Here is a 22,097-nt window from a genome sequence, read left to right as displayed (position 1 = left end):
TCCTCAAGCAAAAACTCAGGCATGAGAGTAAAGTACGTTGTGTGCAAGCACCTGTGTGATGAGGCCTTGAACACTGAACAGGAAAAAGTACAATGGTTAGGGTTCTCAGCCTTTTCTATTTGCTAAGAAAGGTTCAGCAAGGGTAGAGAAATACCTCTCTGGGTTGGGCTCATTTTTATGGTCTCTTGAATGGCGAATCATTCGGCATTTCCCAATTACAGCATCTGGGCGAGATATCCCCATACCTTTAAAAACGAGCCTGCAAAAGTAAACATATGAAACGGTTATTAATATTCCTGAAGAGCAAGTAAGTGAGTGTACAGGTAAAATCGCTTCTACTACAAACCTGGGCACTGATTACAAGAACAAACTGGAAAAAGCCATCTCATTCAACAATAAAGCTCCTCAGCATAAAGCCATGCCAAAGGTTATGCCCAAACAGATACTCCTTTACAGCCACCCAGAAGACAGTTCTATGAGCAGGGATCTGGGTTTTTCCTTCTCACAGAAAAATGGGAAAAACCACAGATTTTACACTTTATTGGAGGAAACCATGGATTTTTCATTTTACCAGAGAAATCCATGGATTTGTAAGGGGCTGGGTGGGAGGGAGTGGGGGGACACCAGGCAGGGGGTGGTATATGCACATGGCCACCAGGCAGCCTGGAGAGCAGCTCTCGCAGGTAAATTGCAGGGGGTGGGATTGAGGCCCCCATAGGGAGCAATGGAGGGAGTTGGGCACAGCTGGGGCTGTTGCCCAGCCAGGTGGTACACGGGGCTTGGGGCCCAGGGTTGCATTATACAGCCTCAGGCTCCTGGCATGGAGTGGGACTGGGCCACAGGCAGCTCATCTGGGGGGGAGCTCCCCACCACTGCACACACTCCCAGGGGGGCAGGACCCATGCACCCCCTATCTGTGCGCACAGTGGGGGCAGGCTGCCCGCTGTGGGCTCCCCACCCTGCTGCCTTTCCCCAGAGCCTCCAAAGCCCAGCAGGAGTGACCCAGTTCTGCAGGGGTGGTGGCATAAGCTTGTGCCCCTTGCTGCCGAGGATGCCTCACCAGGGCAGCGTGGAGCTTGCAGCAGCAAGGAGATCCCTGCATGGTCCTGCTCTGCCCTGCAGCACCTAGTTGCACCTGCTGGGCTGCAGAGGCCATGGAGGAGGGTAGCAGGGTGGGAGCCCAAGACCACAGTGGGCAGCCCAGGTCCGCCCCCACTCTGTGCATGGATCCATGGGGCATGGGTCTCCCCTGTCCCACAGGCGTGCGCATAGTGGCAAGGAGTCACTCCCCTGCCGAAGCCTGCAGCAGACAGGCAGCAGTGGAGGGAACTGGGCTCTGCTCTGCTGCAGCAGCTGCCACCTCCTGCTGGGGGCAGGGGGCTGTGGACCTCGGTCCCTGGTCCCATAGCCATGGCAGCTGGAGGCCCCCTCTGGCAGGGCTGTGGGTGGGGGGATGAGGGGCACCAGCAGGGCCTTGGGGGGCGGGGGGCTGTGGGGAGGAATGAGGGCCTTTAATTTTAATCATGGATTTGGGGGTTTTTAATCAGAGAATTTGTGATTTTTTTAACACGGAAAACCAGGATCTCTGGTTATGAGCAAGTTAACAGACTGAACCAAATTGCAGTCTGGCACATGACAGACCCCTGTAGATATCAATAAGCGGAGGGACTTGCAGAGCAGGGTGGGTGATGCCCTACACTGCAAGGAGAAAATATAATCTCACTTTTGGGCAGGAGGGTTACATGTAATTTCAGACAAGTCAGTGGCAGCAAGAAGGCCCCAATCCTGTACACTGCTGAGCACCTTCGTATCGCCCAAGCTCCAAAGGGAGTTTGAAGGATGGGTCTCCTCTTTGACTATCTCACTGGGAAGGCAGTGTGTATGCAAAATGCTACTTGATTTAAGCTGCTGTAAACATGGATCCAGGCCTTAAATTGAGTGTGGGATGAAAACTGGTTCCATTTCTACCCATCTTTAGTGGGGGAGGAAGAGGTTGGGAGAAAAACCCCATGTGGATCACAAATAAGGGGCAGCCCTGTTTTGTTTACAGAAGTAGCCACACCACTTTTAACAATTCAATTAGACTACGTTTGGACATCCAGAGATTTTATAAAGTTGACCTGGAGTAGGCACTTCCAAAAAGAGGCTCAAACAGACAGGTTCGGGCACCCTAACTCTCTAGGCAGACTATGGGAGATGTGGGCACTTCTGCAGGTCAGTGCTAGACGTCAGGGACACCAAGACACCTGAAACCAGGCGAGAACTTGTCACCGGCCCAAAGGCACAGAGAATGCGGCAATGACAGCAGTCCATATAAAATCAGCCCTGAACAGGTAAAGTTACTTTTAGACCATATGGATGTTTTCATGTTGGCTGGGCCAGACAACCTGCATCTGAGAGTGCTGAAGGAACAGGCCCAGCAAATAGCAGTGCCTCTGCCGAGGCTGTTCGAAGAGTCATGGAACTCAGTAGTGGTCCTGAATGACTGGAAGAGGGCTAACGTGGTGCCTATCTTTAAGAAAGGAAAGAGGGATGACCCTGCTAGCTGTAGACTGGTCAGTCTGATATCAGTCCTGGGAAAAAGCTCTGAAAAAATTGTTGAGGAGGCCACCAATCACAAACTTGCAACTTGTGGGGTACTGAGAAACAACCAGCATGGCTTTGTCAAGGGGAGGTCACGCCTAACAAACCTGGTGTCTGTTTATAACCAGGTAACTAACCAACTGGACATGGGACAAGAGGTGGATGTCATCTACCTCGATTTCAGCAAGGCCTTTGATACTGTTTTCCACAAAATCTTCTCAATTAAGTTAGAGAGTACAGGCCTAGATCAGGTTACAGTGCAGTGAGTTGGCAACTGGCTCTGTGACCGATCCCAGCGAGTTGTAATTGATGGGGTGGCTTCATCCTGGAGGTTTGTCTCCAATGGTATCCCCCAGGGATCAGTGCTTGGGCTCGTGCTCTTTAACACCTTTATCAACGACCTGGATGCCAGAGTGAAAAGCGCAATGATTAAGTTTGTGGATGACACAAAACTGTGGGGAAAAGCAGGCATGTCTGAGGACAGGACAAAGATGTCAGAGGACAGGACCACCATGAGAGGCTGGTCCTATGGGCTGAACACAATCAGATGAGATTCAACAGGGACAAGTGCCAGGTCCTTCATCTGAGAAGCATGAAACCTCACCATATCTATACGATGGGTGGTGGTCCACTGGCTGGCACTGCATCTGAAAGGGAGCCGGGGGTGACAACTGACCAGAGGATGAATATGAGCCACCAGTGTGATGAAGTCACCAACAGAGCGAATAGAACTCTGGTGCGCATCAGCAGATGTCTTGCCAATAGATCCAGAGAGGCGGTCCTCCCTCTCTGTTCGGTGTTAGTGAGGCCACAGCTGGAGTACTGTGTCCAGTTCTGGGCACTGCACTTCAAGAAGGGCCTGGGGGATAGGCCTTGTGAGAAGAGACTTTGGTGTTCAGTCTGAGTAAAAGAAGGTTGAGGGGTGACTTGATAGCCACCTACAAATATATCAAGGGAGATATACACCAGGACCTGAGAGATCAACTTTTCAGAAAAGCACCCCCTGGGAGGACAAGGACCAATGGGCACAAGCTAGTTGGAGAAAAGTTTAGGCTAGACATATGGAAAACCTTCTTTTTTGTACGAGTTACCAAAATCTGGAACACACTTCCAGCAGAAGTGGTGCAGTCACCATCTCTGGAGATGTTCAAAAGGAGGCTGGACAAGCACCTCATTGAGCTCGTTTGAGCCCATTACCTCCTGCTCATGGCAGGGGACCAGACTTGATGATCTTACAGGTCCCTTCCAGTCCTTCTTTCTATGATTCTAAGATCTAGCCAACAGGAAATGCTGAGTACAGTGGTGCATCATAACACCCACTTGTCTCTGGAGCATTGGCGTCTCCTCTGGAACGTGGTATACTTAGCTCCCACTACTTCTGAAGGCATACACCCAATACACAGTGGTCAGAGACACCTTTGGCATATAATGTCTGGTGTTTAGAATATCCAGTTAATGACTGTGGTACTAGTAGCTCCACAGCCTGAAAGGACTTGAACCTATATCTTCCACTTCCCAGGACAGTGCCTAACTCACCACGGCTCTGAGAAAACCAGGGTGTGGGCACTTTCCACCCTCCTGTTGAAGCTGGCGAATCTTGGGGCCACAGGGAGAGCAATCAGAAGGGACCCTGATGACAGCCTAGTGGTTAGAGCACTCTGCTGAAATGAAGGAGCTTTGAGTTCTGGCCCTTGCTCACAGAAATTTGACGAAGGGATTTGCCCCAGTGCTCACCCCAAACTCTCTATGGTACTGGAGGTAAGGAAAGAGTTTCCTGACAAGAGGGCTGAATTGTGGTTCCTCTCAGCTTGGCCTTCCCAGTTTGCTGTCTCCAGCACTGGGTAAGAGTCTTCTACACAGCAAAGAACAAAGAAAGGACACTCACCTTTCTGCAGCTGAACCCCTGACCCTGCTCCAGTGTTGAGATCAGTACTATGAACATATCCAGTTTGGAGATGGGAAAGGGAGACTGTCCCTCCTGATCACACACATGCACTTCACTGCTAGAAGCTATTTCTCTTCTCCTTGTGGACCCCAAGCTATGTAGGCACCCAGCAGGCTCCCAATACCTGCTTCTGCAATACCAATACTCACTGGCTGCTTGTAAGCTCTGTATTTCATACCACCATTGTCTGCTGCTATGCGGACAACCAAATCTCATGCAGGGGTGGAAATGAACACTTGGGCACATTTCCCACATACATGGTTCAGTAGAACTCTTTACCTGTTATAAATGTCGTCATCTTCACCACCCCATCCCCAGTAATTGTTCGGAAACCCATTGATTTTTAAGAATTGTTCTTTGTTTAAAGCGGACACACCTCCAAAATACTGATTGTAAGGTAACCTGAAGGAAGAGGAAGACAGAGTTAGTAGTGCACCAAGCCTGGAACTGAGAAGACCCATCCCCCACCCCCAAGTGACCCCAGGGTACTGTGACCCTCTGCCTTCCAAGAGACTGAGGACAGCAATTTGATCCAAGCCTGTACCAGCAGTAAGTCACTGTCCAACACCCAAACTAAGCACAATGAAGGGTAGGAAGCCAAGACTCCACCAATTTCTCCTACTCTGTGCCTGGAGCAGTGAGCAGCCTGGCACATTTCTGCCTGCCCAGGGAGGTGGTGCAGGCACTTGGTTAAGGATAGGGTTGGAGCCTGTGCAGATTAACCAAAGTAATAGTGAAGGGGTCAAACAGGGCCACAGACACTTTGTCATAAAGTTTAGGGTAAATATTTTAATAAATAAATATTTCAAGTGCAGCATTAAAAAAGTGAGGAATCTGGCAAAGTCTGACAAACACTGCAAATGTGTATGCCACCCATGACCAAACTATTACTCATCATTGGGGATGATGTTTGTATTTCATTTTACAGAGGGCCATTTAAATAATAAAATGACTGTAAGGGAATTTCCCTTGTGGGGTTTGAGAGAGAAGTCATTCTCTTGCAGAACTAAGGAAGCATTGATGTAGTCCAAATCTGTATTTATGAGCCTATTTAAATATGTTCAGAAGTACAGCTCACCATTTACAGTTCACTTCTTTGTTGTTTTGCTATCTGTCTGAATTAGAAGTTGATGGGCTCCAGACTTTCCATATGAAATACATAATGGAACTAAAAAAATCCCTCTGAAAAAGATCATATCCCCCCCCCACCCCATCTTACCAAGCCAATATTGAAGCCTTTAAAAAGTTTCCTATCCCCTGCAAGAATCAACTCATCTCATTCTTATTTATTTACCAGGGAGGTTCAGATGGGAGGTTTTGTTTTTGGGGGTTTTTTTACTTTAAGCTTTCAACACTGGGCATATAATGGAGAGGCCACCCCTCTGAGAGAGGTATGTAATACTAAGCTACATCTGAGTAACAAAGCAGGCCACACCAAAAAACTCTCACCGAAATCCAAACTTGTCCATTGATACAGAGAGGTGCCTTGGTTGACTATAACATTTGTAGATGTTCCTGTCATCCATTGGAATTAGGTCCACATCACTAAATACAAAGCAATCATAATCATACGTTTTCAAAGCCTCTCTGAAGCCTATGTTCAGCAGTTTAGCACGGTTAAATTCTTCATCTCCATCCTAATTCAAAACAAATAAAAACAGTCAAGCACCTTAAAGAGACAGGTTAGCATTAGCAAGTCCTTACCTGTTACCAAGTGCCCAGTCTACCCCAGCCAATATGCATAGCCACTAGAGTCACTCCTAGGCCTCATATCTTGGCTGTTGTTATGACCCAGTGAAGAAGCTGGACACCAAGGTACAGAGATTGCTTTGCTAAAATGCTCAGTTCAGTGAAGTATTGCATCAAGAGCAGCTCAGAGAAGTCTAGGGGAAATGCATTGCAAGTAGGACATAACTGTGCTCTCACCAGTGACTGGCATGAGAAATCTCTAGGAGGGGTCATTCCCCTGCTAACTACATGAAACATCACGACACACAGATGAAGCACAGAAAACAGGTGAGGTGATATAGAACAGCTCTTTGCACAGTGGAGTGCTTTCATGTACGGAAGCTGAACCACATATAGCTCATGGTCAGTTTAAGCAAGAAAGCTTCCTTTGTGGAGTCCATGGGCGACTGGTGCTGACTTAGTGGGAGGGCACATGTCCCCCCCATGACCAGTCAGCAACTGGGGGGGGGTCTCCCCTGCGACTGATCTTGCTGATGGGAGGAGTCCCCCCATGGCCGATCCCACCGACCAGGGGGAGGAGTCCCCCTGTGGCCAAGCGCAAGGCAGCTGATCGTTGTAGCCAATTCCCCAGCCAGCGCTTGGAGGGGGGGCACCAGCGCTCCCACCTACCTGCTGCCTAAGCAGCAAGTGCAGCCAGTCAGGGTGTGCACCAGCGCGCTCAGGGGGTGCACGTGCACCCCCATATACCTCCTACATGTTGCCACTGGTGGTGTCTGCATTGTATTATAATGTCACCTCAGATGAAGGTCTTGGGCAGAAACCTGGAAGGGTCTGGTCTTATTCTGGGTGGGAGGAACCATTTTGGGAAAGAGGCTGACATTCTACATTGGACAAATAACCTGTTCTCTTCAAGGTGGAGACAATCACAACGAAGTAGTAGTAGGCATCTATCTGTCTTGGGAGATGAAAGAATTAAGCCAAGTGAGACATCAGCTCACTGAATGTAATCCTTGCTTGAAAGATAAAGAGAAGCTGGAATGACCTCTCCACGGCGAAAAAGGCTGGGCAGTATATATGGAGACAATGAGTTGCCCACATACAAGTGTCCCCCTCTTAACCTTGCTAGTTTAATATAAAAGAAAGGCAGGTTCCATTACCTTTGGAACCAGGTTGGCCACAGGAGCTGCTGGAGTAAAGGGTATCACCTGCTTGTCTATCAAGGCCCCACTCCTTGACTGGCTGCTGACCAGGGCCAGAGCCCAGTCTACCTTATCATAGAGTGGACTTCAGTTCCACAACTTTTTGGCAGCATTACCTCTGGCAGGGGTAAAACTAGTACCCTCTTCTAAGGTGCTCTTCTGCACAAAGCCATTGGCACCTAGAGGTTGCCAAGTTATTTAACGGCTGCTCAGCACTCAGTAGTAAAAGTCACAGGTAGTTCTATCCAAAGACGGCAGAACAACTCTCTCAAGGATTCAAAGATGCCTAAACAATTTAGTATAAATTGGGATAAAGAATAAGACAAAAGGATGACTTTGTGGTTAAGGGAGTGGGGTATCTGGGTCCTTTTCCAGTTTCTGACAGACTTCCTATGGGAACTGGCATGTCAGCACCCTGATTTACCAAAGTACTTACCTGTTAACTTGATCTAGGGAGTTGGGCATGTGCTTAATAAAAGGGAAGTACAAAATTAACATTCTTTGTAGGTGGGCAACAGGATTATCCACTTGCTTACGCATATTCAGAAGGGCTTTTGAACAGGGGTCTTTGTCTCCATGCCTCAGTTCCTCATTTTCAGGGTGGGGATGACATCTCCCAGAAGTGCTTTCTGAGGGTGCTATAAAGAAAACTGCCTCAAAAGTTTTGGGGCATGTGTGGGGAGGGTCACATGTTCTGGCACCATGATAAGCTGCTGAAAAAAGACTTGACAGAACAAAATAAAAATGCCTGGAGCCTGCATTTAATCAGGGACGGCACCAGTCTGATCAGCTAGTGAGGTTGGTAGCTTTACCAAGGCCCTCCCCCACCATTTGTTCTAAAGGTCTGAGGATACAACTATTTGACCACACCTACACAAGGCAGCATTTCCAACAATGTGCAAGTAACTCGTACTACTGCTAAAGAAAATCACTTCCCAGTCCCCCTGCACCCTGCTGCCAGCAAGTTGGGCTCCTGGAAGTCTGGACTGTAAAGTGCAGAACCCAACAGAATTGTGCCTCTGCAAGTAAATCTTGTCCTGCCGCTCTGCCAGCTACATATCAGTAGGTATCAGAACACAGATGTCAATCAATTAGGCAGGCAGAGGATATCAAGGAGCGCACCTGGAACAAGCCACAAAGCTTACGGTAGCCATACTTCTCTCATGCTGGATGCACTGCCCAGCCAAATTAATAACCAGTTGGGAAACTCATTATTCCAGGTGGGATAAGAAAATGAGGACATGAGCCAGGAAGCAGTGGAGAGCAGCTCCTTGCAGGTATGTCTATGGGGAGGGAAGGCTTAGAGATAGGAGGGGCAGACTAAGGCCCCCAAGGTGAGGGAGGAAGTGGGGCAGGGACTGGGGGCACTGCCCAGGGGCAGGGTGGGAATGTGCAGCAGTGGGACTGGCTGGGGAGCGGGATGGAGCCACAAGTGGCTTGTCCAGAAAGTGGTGAGGGGGCTGGCTGCCTGCTGCTGTGTGCACTCCTGAGGGGGGCACGTGCCCCCCCAAATATGTGCAGGGTTGGGGCAGATGTGGGCTGCCCACTGGGGGCTCCCTGCTTTGCTGCCCTCCACCTTAGGGCCACCGTGGCCCAGCATAGGAGGGCGGAGGGGCTTGGTGCTGCCGCTGCCAGGAGCCCTGTACCAGCCATTCCACCATGTTAAGGCACTCCCTGCCCACCAGGCAGCAATGGGGGCAGCGACAGCAGTACGGAGTTGTGTCCCCAGCCACGCAGCTAGGCTCCCAAGGATACAGTAACAGGGCAGGTCATACCCTCCCCTGCTCTCCATGGTTCTGCTCTGGCCATGTGGGGTGGAAAGGGATAGGCATGTGTCCTGTCACTCCATTTTTAAAAAGTGGTCACCCTAGGGTCAATACACAAATTCTCCTCCTCTCCTTCCCCAGCCAAAGCGCCCTGTGTTGGTTTTTCTCCACAATGCTGAGATTCTTCTGTGGAAGCAGCTATCACTGACTAATACTCAGTCAATAAAAGGCATTTTCCAACTGAAACAAAACACAAGTCACACAACAGGGTCACATAAGTTTAAGCAAGTTTCTTTTTAAATCACATAAGTTCATGCTGTGTGATTTGCCTGTGAAGACCAAGCTTCAAAAAATGAGCCTTATCATCAGGGATCCAGCTTTTCCGTGTTCCATGAAAAAATACAGATTTTCTCTTCTGAAGGAGAAAAACCTGGGGAACCATGCATTTCTCCTTACAGGCTAGCAGAGTTTCAGCCTGAAAAATACTGTTTGGGAGCAGGATGCAGGGGACACTCACATATGTGCATGTGGCAGCCAGGCAGTGTGGTGGAGAACAGCTCCCTCCAGCTAAGTCTATGGGAGCAGGGGGACATGGGCAACATGTGGAGCAGCAAGGGAGCACAGGCAATGCGGCGCAGGGGATGGGGGGGGGCAGGAGGGCACAGGGGATGTGGCAGGGGGCATATGCTCCACCAGATTTCTGCACCCACACCAGGGTGCTGGGCTACAGCTAGGGCGGACCAGCTCTGGGCAGGAGCCGCCTCCTTGGCTTAGCTAGCAACACTCAGCGCAGGAGGGAGTACTATGCTAGGTGAGGTCCCCCCTGCCCACCTGGCAGCAGCGAGGAGAACAATTCTGTGCCACCGCTGCGCCTCACCTTGGCAGCTATGGTGGTGCAGAGCTCCCTCCCATGCCAGGTCCTGCGCACCGGACCATGGAGGTAACTCCTACCTGGAGCTGGTCCAGCCTGACAGACGACTGCCCCAGTGTGGGCACAGAAATCTGGGGAGGAGGAGTATGTGCCCCATGCCGTCATGACACATCACCTATACTACCCTATGCCTCCCCAAGTGTTGCCTGTGCCATACCTTGCCCTCCCCACCCCCACCCACTTCCTCACACTGGGGGCCTGAGGTCTGGAGGTAGAGGCAGTGGGTTGGGAGTGAGGACAGGGCTAGGGGACTGCAGGTCGGGAATCAGGGGCACTGGCAGGGCTGGGGCTTATGAATGAGGTGCAGCAGGAGGGGCAAGCCACTGGCATATCAGGGCTGCTCAGTGCCACAAAGCTCAGGGGGGGAGGCACAGCTTGACCTGGGTTTTGGTGAAGGGGGGGTGGGGGGAAGAAAGAACTCTTATTTTCCATGATAAAAAACTAAAATCAAACACCGAAATATAAAGGCATTAAAATTTATTTTATTATAATGACTGAGGCACTGGTAGGATTCCAAATTGCTTTAAAATGCGGGGGTATCATTCAATTTTAATTGTGGAAAAACATAGACTTGGGGGGTTTTAATCAGAGAAATTGGGATTTTTTTTAGATGGAGAACTCCATGATACAGGGATCCTGGTTAAGTGGATTTCTGGGGATTCCTGAGGTTTTTTTCCTTTTTGGAGGGGTGGGGTTGGGGGGAGAACAGTAAAGAATAGAGAAATGCAGTGAGATAACTCATTTCTGCAGTTTATGGTACAAATGCAAAATGGAATCAAGCAGCCTAGGATTGAAGACAGCCAGTTGGTGACCAAGGTTTTGCTCAGCTCAGGAACCCAAATGCATGAGTGGGTGAGTTACAGAGAAAGGAAAGTGCCAGGCACCTCTTTGGAACAGGGGATCATGCATTTGCAGTAAGGCAGTGAGAGGTATGTGAATGTGTTGAATTGGCACATGTGAATCTAAAGTTACTTTCTGTTGAATCTGTTGATGGCCATGAAGGTATAATGTTACTTTATGTTTCCAATACATTATGTGCCTGCCAGTCTACGCTTGTGGTTTAAGTTATTTATTTGCAAGTGCCATGGACAAACATAACAAGCTGCCATTGCACTGATGCTGAGGGACTTGCGCACAACATGCTTACCGCTGTTGACTATCCTCCCAGCCCTAACGTGTGTTTCAGCAGTCAGAGAAAAGTGCGAAGTGAGGTAGCAAGGTCTGTGGAAGCAGAGGAGGACACCCCAGGGCCAGCAACACATCATTGTTTAAAGCATTTCTCCTGGTTATATTCCAAACAAAGAATCCTGTCTGGTTCACCATCCTGATAATAAAAGTAGGTAACAAAGGCATCTCACCTAAATGTATGTATCCTAAACCTTTACAGCTGGGATATAATTAGCACCCCTCCCACCCCACTCAGCCTCATCCTTTGGCAGCTTCTAAGTGACAGCCCAGTTTGAGGTGCCTTTGAATGGTATTTAGAAGTCATCAGCAATTACCAGGCAATGAGTGCTTGTCACTCCCAAAAATAAAGGGTTTAGAAAGTGGCTCCAAAGGCATTTTCCTTGGCACTCTGTAGCTTGGAGCACATGGGGGAGCCAGGAGGGGCCCAATCCTTGTTGTGGCAGTGCAGTCCTGGCCCCTTCTCTGCCATCCACCTCAAGGTGCATGAGCACCCACTGCCAGGAATGAACCAGGCTGGGGCTATGCGGATCCCAGTGTGGCTGCTTACAGCTTTCCCGCTGCCTGCTGTGAGCAACCCAGGCTCTGAGGCTGACAGCAGCGGCCCACCTAGAGCCTGGGTCATCTGTGGCAGGCGGCCAAGAGGTTGCAAGCAGCTGCACTGGGGTTCATAGGGCAGTGGCCCAGCTTGTTGCTGGTGGCAGGTGCAAGTGTGCCTCTGGGCAAATGGCAGGAAAGGGGCCTGGGGCTGCGTTGCCACAAGAAGAGGGCCCCTCACGACTCCCCTGCCCCCCTACCCCTGGAACGGCAACATCTTACAAGTCAAGGTCGCAGGTGTTTTTGGCACGCTGCCTAAAAATGTTGCCAAACCCTGGTTCAGAAAAAAGCAGAAAAGGCAAGAGGGAATCTAGAGCAGGCTGACTGGCTGACAAACAATTCTCCCCTTTGACATCACAGCTCCCTGCCTTAAGCAAATTGTATAGTGATTTCCTAGAACAACCCTGCCATACCCACCTAGATGAATCAGCTACCATTCAATGACAGAGCAAACCTGCGCTTTTACCCCTGGTTTAAAGTGACAGTATCTTGCAATCTAGATGCACACCAGGTTGGAGCCCCAACAAGAAAAAGCTGTTTTTGAGATTTAAACCCATTCAGATATCTATTAGAAATCTATGGTTCTGCTTTAGGTCAGAGATTTGGGGGACCCGTATTCCACTATGCTGGTTATCAGACCTGTGCATCTCTGTGGACACAAAGAACTTAACTCTGGTCTGGGGAGAGATGGCCAGTTATGGTTACATGGGGCTTGCTCCTCCTCTCCAGTGTCTAAAATGCATTAGAAAGCAGCTTGGTAAAAAAAGGTGTGCCGCCACCTCTTCTGATGGAGCCATTTTCTGGGAAGAGTTGCTGTTCTTTTTTCAGGGATGCCATGTAATTGAATGGGATGAGAGCCAGGCTTGCCTACTATTGGGAAAACAAGCAGTTCACAAGACCCTCTGTTGAGATGTGGCCCATGTTATGGAAAAGTCTGTGAACCCATTTCAGCAAGCATACAGCCCTGGACCATAGCAGACAGGTCATACACTGGGGCTCCTTTTTCCTTTCCTTCCTTAAGGGATATGTTTCTCAACCTGTGAGAATTTAGAATCATTGGCAAGGTTATAGATGCCAAGATTTATACATTTCTTGGTAACCCAAGAGCTACAGAGGGTTTTAGCCTCCTATTCGTCCCAAGACTTTCAAAAGGAAAAACAAATGCAGAAGTGGGAAAAATACTTTCCATGCTACTTGGCTTTATGCTCCATTTCTGGGGTAGGAGGTTGAGATACAGATTAAGTAAAGAAAATAAAAAGTTAGAGACAGGATCTAATACATGGGTAGGCCTCAGCAAGCATTCCAGAGCGTGACACAAAAGGCATTTTGCTTAGCAAGTGCACCTTGGAGCAGATGGTGGGGGACCACGAGGAGTCCTATCTTTGTTGTTGCAGTGCAGCCCCAGACCCTTCCCTGCTGTCCGCCTCAAGGCATATGCGTATCCACTCCTGGCAACAGTGCATCCACTGCTCCGTGGACCCTAGTACAGCTGCTTGCAGCCTCCCTGCTGCATGCTGCAAGTAGCCTGGGCACTGTGGCACGCAGCAGGGGCTTGCCCAGAGCCTAGACCAGCTGTAGCAGGCAGCCAGAAGGCTGCAGGCGGTTGTACTGGGGTCTGTGGAGCCCACACCTGGCTTGTTGCTGGCAGCAGGTGCATGTATGCCTTGGGGTGGACGGTGGGGAAGGGGCCAAAGTTGCGCTGCCACAAGGACTGGACCCTTCGTGACTCCCCAACCATCTGACCCTAGTATGCCAACATCTTACAAATTGAGGTTGCAGGTGTTTTTAGCACTCTGCCCAAAAACATTGCTGACCCCTACTCTCAAACTTTTTCGCTGGTTTAGTATCTCTTCATTCTCTAAGTTTTCACAGCTTCAGTGACACTATTTGTTGTATGGAAAGAAACCAGAGTTCATCCCTAAATAATGTTCTCTTTGACTGAGGGGAATGTGACTGAGTACCAGACTGGGTCTGGCAACAAAGGCAGTTTCCAGATGCAATACTAATTGGTTACTGCCTGTACTTAAGGAGAAGGCAAACACTGCAAGTCATGTGGCACTTTTACTAAAAATCAGCATTTTTGCTGGTTTCCTTCTCTAGCCTCTAGTTGCAGAAACAAAGTCAGGTCAAAGGATGATATGTTTTGTGTTGCTTACTAGCACACAAATCGTATGAGGAATTTCTAGTACCTTTTTCCAGCCTAAGGGAGTTCATCACCCTAGCACATCCTGGAAGCATACAGAAGGCTGATATAAGGGAATTTACCTGCCAGCTCTTCCTGGAAACCAGACTGATGGCTTGCCCTTCCTATATGTGTACCCTCTGGCTTCCCAATAGCCCCTCTTCATCACCTCAGATGAACCTGGACAACTGACCAGCCAAACTGACCAAGGTGTCTTGTCCTTGAGAATCCCTCAGAGTGGTCTTTCATATTAAGGGACTCACATTACTAAAATGGAAGAAAGAACAAGGAATGAATCTTGCAGCTCAGTTGCCACCAGACAAATGGCAAACACTCTGTCTAGCTGAGAGCCTGTCCCTTTCTTCCCTTCTATGTAGTCACATCCAGACAGCAGAGAGAAGCAGACGGACATACCTGAATCACAGAATCATAGAAATTAAGGCTGGAAGGGACCTCAAAAGATTGAGTCCAATTCCCCTGCTCTTGGCAGGAATACTTCTGAAATGATCTGAGCAAGGTGTCTGTACATTCTCCTCTCGAAGGTTGGGGAATGCACCACCTCCCTAGGAAGTCTAGTCCAGATTCTGGTCATTCTTACTATAAAAATGTTTTTCCTTATATCCAACCTGAAACCATCCTCTAACCGTTTATGGCCATTGCTCTTTGTCCTCCCCTGGGGAGTCCTTGCAACAGCTCTAGCAAAAGAAATCATCCAAACAGACTGCAAACTTCAGGATCTTCAGTCAAGCATCTTGCATGTCAGGCATGGAGGACTAGGGAACTGTCAAAAAGATAACTTCCAAAGCTTCTCAAATACATCCTTCTTACTCTCCAGGTTGGAACAACCAGCTCAGCAGGCTAATCCTTCATTTGACTGGGCAAGAAATACAGGATAAAGACCTCTTCAGAGACAAGTCTCCACACACAAGGCTCTCTCAAAGGAAGGGGTGAACAGAGACAGGTTTGCATGGATATCCAAACAATTCTTCTGCTTTTCCTTTGTCATTCCAGGAAGGAGTATGTGTGTTATAAGGTGGGCAATCACCGCAGGAGAAGAAAGGAAAGGGAGCCTCAGAAAATTTCTTCTGGTTTTCACCACAGGCTAGAAGCCTCTTCTGCTTTGTGAGAGAAATGAGCAGGAAAACAACATTCAGACAGGACTTTCTATGGAACCAGCTTTGACAAAGAAATTGGGGTATCCATGCCCATTAGGTCTGCTTTGAGGCACCTGGACACAGATGGGAGGCTGTGAGGCCAGTGTCTTCTGTATGGCTCCGAAGCCAACAAGTTAAGGAAAGACAACACCAGAAAGTTCCTTTATGTTTAGAAACATTTTCTAGGGTATAACTGGGCAAAATGCTGCCTGCCCAGATTATTTGCCAGTAGCAAAAAAGAGTCACTGAGAGTATCCAAAGGTATTTGACACTGGAGGAGGAATTCACAAATCCACTGCAATGCTTAGGTAACGTAGAATTGTTGCTAATGAGAGTTACATACTGTGTCTACCAAGATTTCAAAACCCACAGTGCATATCCACTGACTCAGGCTTCTGCATGGCATCCCCCTCAAGGATAGCACTAGCAGCTGCAGAGAATAGGGGACAGGAGAAGACCTATATTGCTAACCGAAGAAATGTTTGGTCTCTAGACTAGTCCCAATATTTCCACTTGATGACAGATAAGTCATTGTAACTACTGAATTTAGGATCATAGCTGTTCAGAGTTTGGTTTGTATCTTTGGAGCAAATGTAATATGGTTCTATCAGGGTTGGGGGGTAAAAATATAAATTAGCGAGTTTTACATACATCTCATCTGTGATTCATCATTGGCAGCCATCAGTCTCAGGAGACCATGGAGATTGCACTTTTGGTAGGTTATCGGGTACCAACACAGGCTGTTGAGTGGCTGAGTCTGATGCATGACAAGCAGACCCTTCAGCAAGCTGCACAAACATACTCAGTTGATTCTGCACCAGCATGCCAAGTACCATCCTGTCTTGCCTGCCTCTGATGCCTCTTCTCCATCTCATCAATGTAGGCCCTGCTTCATGGTGGCTCTCCACCCACAGTAGTACAAAGCAATTGATTCCCAGCGTTGGCCACTGATGTGCAGCTCACAAAGGTTCTTCTCACAGACATCAACAAAACAGAGTTTCAGCCATCCAAGTTGACGTTTGCCAGTGGCCAGCTCACTGTAGAGTATGTCCTTGGAGATTTGGCTATCGCTCATTTAATTCACATGTCCTAACCAATGGAGATATCTCTGTCTCAGAAGCATGAACATACTGGGTTACCCTGGCCCATTCCAGAACATCAAGAAGTTGGAGATTTTTTATCATGCCATGTTATCAGAGACATTGAAGATGGAAACTGTTCAATTTTCTTTCTTCCTTGGCATAAGGAGTCCACATTTTGCTGCTGTACAATAGAGAACTAAGTACACAAGCACTATAGATGGACATCTTTGTTGACAGAATCAGAGCTGTTTTCCAAACTCTTTTGAAATGTAGTCATGGTGTTGCTTGCCTTTCCTATGCAAACATTAATTTCAGCTTCTAAGTAAAGGTTTTGCAAGATAGTGGAGCCCAAGTAAGTGCATTTGTAACCACTTCCAGGCTTTCATAATTTATTCTAACTTCAGGAGGGCAGTCAACTTGTTATCCCATAACTACTGTCTTAGGCTAATGGTCAGACCAAAACAGTCACGAGCATGAGAAAAGTGATCCAGGTCAAAAGCTTTGATGAGATCAACAAACACTATGTACAGGGATTTCCTTAGTTCATGGCAATTTTCTTGTAGCTGTCTCAAGGAAAATATCATATTCCTTGTGGCTCTACCAGATCTGAAACTACATTGAGACCCATGGAAGACTGTTCACAAGGGTCTCCAGTCTTAGCAGGACAGCTTTGGCAAACAGTTTCAAAATGATACAAAGTAAGGATATACTGTGATAGTCACTGCAGTTGCTCATATCACCTTTGTATATGTACAAAGTGACTGCTTCCATCCTTCATGTCTGGAGGAACTTCACCTTCTCTCCAACATATACACATTAATTCATACACATGGAGGAGAAGGACGGATTTCCTACACTTAACTTCAGCTGGTATGCAATCTGCACTGGGGGCTTTACCATAAGCAAGCTGATCGATGGCTTTTTCTACTTTATATATAGAGTAGGTTTATAGTCAAGCACTGTCAGGGCTGAAAGGTCTTCAAGTGTGTCAAGAGTGGAGTCACAGACCACACTTTTGCAAAAGTAGAGTTCTGAGTAATGTTCAACCCATTGATCCATCTGCTTATTACAGTCATTGATGACTTCGCCTATGGGAGATTTTAAAAGGCAGTCTTTCCTTGGAGCAGGCTCAAGAGCTTTCCCAATGTGTCCATACATTGTTTGTGTGTTGCCTCAGTTAGCAGCTATTTGGATACTCTCACACAGCTGTAGCCAATAATTGTTTGCACACAGTCTCACTGTACGTTTGATCTTTTGCCAGATCTCTCAGAGCACCTGCAAATTGGAGTGGCTAGGGCTGCACTTGTATTTAAGGAGAGCTGACTGTTTCTTTTCTATGAGTGAGATTATTTCAGATGAGTTCTCATCAAACCAGTTGTTTGAGCTACAATGCAAGGTACCACAAAAGTCCAAGGCAGTTTGATAGATGGTTCTTTTGAGTTGAACCCATTTCCCCACAGCAGTATTACATGGCTTAAGAGATGATAGAGCCCTGGAGAGAGTTTTGATGAACTGAGATGATATGTCTTCAGCTTTCAGTCACATAGCATTTATTTGTAGTATGGAGAATTTCTTGCTCCAGTACAATTTCCTGGGACACAGTTTGATGTTAGTGTGTACAATGAATGATCGATATTACAGTCAGCATTCCATTAGGATCACATGATGATTACACCACAGAAATCTCATGAGCAGGTGATAATCACGTCAAGTTGATGCCAGCATCCAGATCGTGGGTATGGCCAAGATACTTTGTGTTGAGGTTTAACATCAAAAAAAAGAATTTATTTTATATAGATCATTGCATGAACGTAGCTTGAGCAAATGTTGCCTGTTTTTGTTCATTTTGCCGACACCACTGGCACCCAAACAGTGAGGTCAGGCAGCGTGCTTAGCGCCAACCCTTGTATTGAAGCCTCCAAGCAGGAAATTTTTTCATTAGGTGAAATCCTACTGATTAAGGGACTAAACTCACCAAAGAAGCAGTCCTTTAATTCGGATGAAGTGGTGAGAGTTAGAGTGTATGCGCATAAGAGATTGATAGGACAAGAGGCAGTAGTGAGTCAAAGCATTATTAATTTTTCAGAGACTTTGGGGATTCAACAGCAAACAGAGGTTTATTTTTGACTGCAAAGCCAACTTCATGTTTTCTGATTTCTTCAGGCTGTTTCCCACACCAGAAAAAGGTATCGTTCTTCTCTTTCAGGCAGCCAGTGCCTGGTAGTCTGGTTTCTTGTAGAGCGACAGTATCGACATCCAGTCTCAGCAGTTCTGCATCAATAACTGCAGTTTTGCATGCGCTGTCAATGGTTTGGAGGTTGTCAAATATACCTGGTATCACTGTACATACATTCCAACTTCCAGTCTTTAGGATTGAAAGTTTTTTCCTCACATTTTTTGCAGTAGCTGGTGCTGCGTGATGGTAGTCTGCTTTCAAATTGAATTTCTAAGCTCCAAGCACCCACTGAAGCAGCAGACTGTGGTGGGAAAACACCTTACTGGCTATGGGTTACCCAGTTTGCAGTTTTTTAGCGAGGTGTGATGACCTCTCCCACTGTCAGAGACAATCTCTGGCACTTGGATCTAGGCCAATCAATCCATGGCTTATAACTAGTAACTGCTGACTCCCATTTATTACAACATGTTGGTGAAGCTGGAGTAACCTCTCCAGGGCTCAAAAGCCTGGACATTTGCTAAGTGAATTAGAAAAATGAGTTGCCTGAGTATAAGAATCACCCTTTTGACTTTGCTGTAATATCCACTGGAAAAGTAGAACCAATATGATGTGGGGCTGGGAAAGCTGTAGGAGCTGCCAGAAAGAAGCTTAAATAATTGACTAACTGATTTAGGGGCTCTACTCTGGATTTTCTTTCAGGGTTTACCCCCTTAGGCTCTGAGGCAATCCACAAGGCAGTGTTTGTGGTTACTCTCATCTTTTTCCACCCTTTGATGTTGGGAAATATCCTCTTCTGCTGCAGTTGCTGTTGTGATGACCAGAGGACAGCTCTTAATGACAAGAATTATCTCCCCCTTACTAAGTTCAGTCCACTGGCAAAAGTGGTTACCCAGGTATGGCATGTGGAGCCATTAGTAAGAGTTGGATGTGAGCGAGGACCAATGATCCCAAATCACCTTAATAAGGTGGCACTGTTTGAGAAACAAAGGTTCTACCACTCCTCAAACATCCCACGCACCTCCATTTATGGCTAGTGAAAAATTAATTACATAATTACTTAATTACCAGGCCTCAGGAACACCCAGATATCTAGGACAAAACTCCTGGCATACCTTTCCCCTCCCTTGCTGAGACACATCGGGTTCATCTACATGTGCTATTAGCACATTGCACTGGAGTTTATTGCCTCCCAGGTGCTGTGTTTGAATGTGCTCCTGAGACCATAGCATGCTGAGCTAGGGCGGAGCAACCCTGGCTGGTGGGTGGCCCCATGGGTCAGCCTGGGCTGGTCTGATCTGGCTCGAAGTGCTGCAGAGGGGCTGGCTGGGGCACGAGGGTGCTCCAGTGCGGGGCTAGCCAGCAGGCAGCCCCCACATGGAAGCACCCTGTGACATAGCCAGCCTCATCAGCATCTACACTTGTGCTGCTATGCACTGAAAATAATTCTGCCATAGCATGGTACTTGTATTTACAAATACGAACCTGAGGGCAGAGTTAACTAGTTTCCTAAAGCATAATAGGACTGCATGTTTAGATGTTGAGACTTTAGCATGGGGCTGATTAGGCAGCTCCTCAGTAAATGTCTTGTGTAGATTTGCCCACTGTCTACTGCAGTACCATGGGGCACACACCCATGCTGAATGTCACTAACATGGATTCAAGAGAAGAGGGGAGTTAGATACCCAGATCCTTCACACTTCAAAAAGGATTTTGGCATCTAGGCTTCTTTGGGTATCTGTGGAAATTACAGCCTGTTATCTTTGGTGCAAAGCAACCCACAAGGTCCTGAGGTGCCCAATACAGAAGCTTACTCCTTAGACAAATGGAATATTTTAACCTTTAAATTATGCAGGATTTGAAAGTTGGGTCTGAAGGGAAAAGGCTGAAAGTATCACTGCACCACCCAGAAGCCACTTTCACCGACGAAAGAATTCAATGCCTCATGAGTCAGTGCGAGGAGAAGGAATGCTCTCAGATTAGCATGGGCTGACAAATTAACTGGTCATCACCCTTCCCTGCTCCCTACTTGCCACAACTTTCTGGGGATAGCCATGAAATGGAGCAGCACCAATTTGCTTCCCACGGCATGGCAAGCTAGACTGCAATGATGCCACACATGCAGTGAAAGTTAGGCATGCGGGTAGAGGTTTGAGAGATCACAGCACAAATGCCCAACTCTTCTGGAAAGCCCTAGCCTCAGTCTGCAAGCATATTTTATTAAGTGCATGGACTTTAGCATCCGCTTATTTTCTAGTCCACACCGCAAGTTGCCCCAGGGATAACAGCATCACCTACCCACTTCCTGCTCTACCCCACAGAATGCTACAGAGAGCAGCCACCGCAAAAATAATTCCTTCATCAAAATGATGAAGGAACAGAAAGGGTGGAACAGAAATGCCTGTTCTGTGAACAGTCCCTCAATGCCTGGGCTCTAATCCCAGGAAGCTATTGCAACAGCACATGGAACAGAGAATGGTGGGAACATGCAGGCTGTACCACCACCTGCCCTGTAAAAGGGAAGGGACTAGAAGATAAGAGTTCAGTAAAACATGAACAGTCAACAATTCTGCCTCCCATCAAGCCCTTGAATACTACTGCTTCCAGCAACAGGTCCTGGTTGCCTGATCATGCTCAGGGATGCTCCTTTCATGTTACTTTTTTTCCTCAGGCAGCAGAGGAGATTGCAGAAAGCAGCCCCCATGTCTTTTTTTGCTTTTCAGCAGCTGCTACTTTTCTTGTACCAACTAACCCACGTCAAAATGGGTACAGATGCAAGCCTATTCCTCACCCCCTCCCCTCTTTTTCTTTTTTAAATACACTTTGGCAGCTCTATTGTAACCTGTGAAACATATATGAACAGAGCACTTACACGCACAGTCAGTTATGCTACAGCATGTAATATATATGAAATGGCAGGTCATATCCTTGGCCAGTGGAAAACAACTGGACAAACAGTTGCAAAATTGGGTAATCTCTCCTTTCCTCTGCCCTGGGTGCCTCCCCCCACCCCAATCTACACTTTTCCAACTTAATCAAGGCCACTTGCACACAGGTCAAACTGCAGCAAGATAAGTCTTTCCAAAAGCTCATTAAACACCTATCTCCAGGCATGTGCATTAGCTCAGTAAAGCAACAATGAGGGGGTCAACTGTGTTCCAGAGATATCTAGGTCTATATTGAAGCTTGACAGCAAGTCAAGTGAAGGGAAGGCTGCCCAGTGATTGAGACACTAGCTAGAGACTACTCTGCCGCAGACTTCCTGTGCAACCTTGAGCAAGTTGCTTAATTCTTACTCTACACAGTATGAATAACTGCCCTGGCCTTCTTTACCAGAGTAGTTGCACAGGAAGGATACCTATTGAACTTACAACCCTGCTTATGAGAACCTTATCTTCTCTTAGAGAAGAAAGCATAAGAAAATGAGCCAGATTTGTCACTGGAATTTGACCAAGGGAAAAACTGGACCTCTGTTATAAGACTGCCTAATTCTTAAGAATGAGGACTCTGAAGAAGAAAGTTATCTCATGGCAGATTGGTCTTTCTGGCTCATACACGCCATGCTGTGCAACCACAGTCATACTGGGGAATTCTACAATGCTGGCAGTGGC

At 47.5% G+C, this 22,097-nt stretch overlaps 1 protein-coding gene across 1 annotated transcript in view; it reads right to left on the bottom strand.

Annotated features, from left to right (window-relative positions):
* Positions 1-22,097, bottom strand: part of B4GALT1 (beta-1,4-galactosyltransferase 1) — a 57,472-nt gene that overhangs the window by 3,790 nt on the left and 31,585 nt on the right. The window contains exons 3-5 of the mRNA XM_019555013.1: positions 5,978-6,165; positions 4,808-4,930; positions 155-259 (exon numbers count right to left, since the gene is read on the bottom strand). Of these exons, the coding sequence (XP_019410558.1) occupies positions 155-259; positions 4,808-4,930; positions 5,978-6,165 (416 nt within the window). The remainder of the gene's footprint in view (positions 1-154; positions 260-4,807; positions 4,931-5,977; positions 6,166-22,097) is intronic.

Source organism: Crocodylus porosus, unplaced genomic scaffold, assembly GCF_001723895.1.
Source record: "Crocodylus porosus isolate Cpor-Errol unplaced genomic scaffold, CroPor_comp1, whole genome shotgun sequence".
Lineage (NCBI taxonomy): Eukaryota > Metazoa > Chordata > Crocodylia > Crocodylidae > Crocodylus > Crocodylus porosus.
Note: the sequence above shows the minus strand (reverse complement) of the source record. Positions and strands in the feature narration are given on the sequence as shown.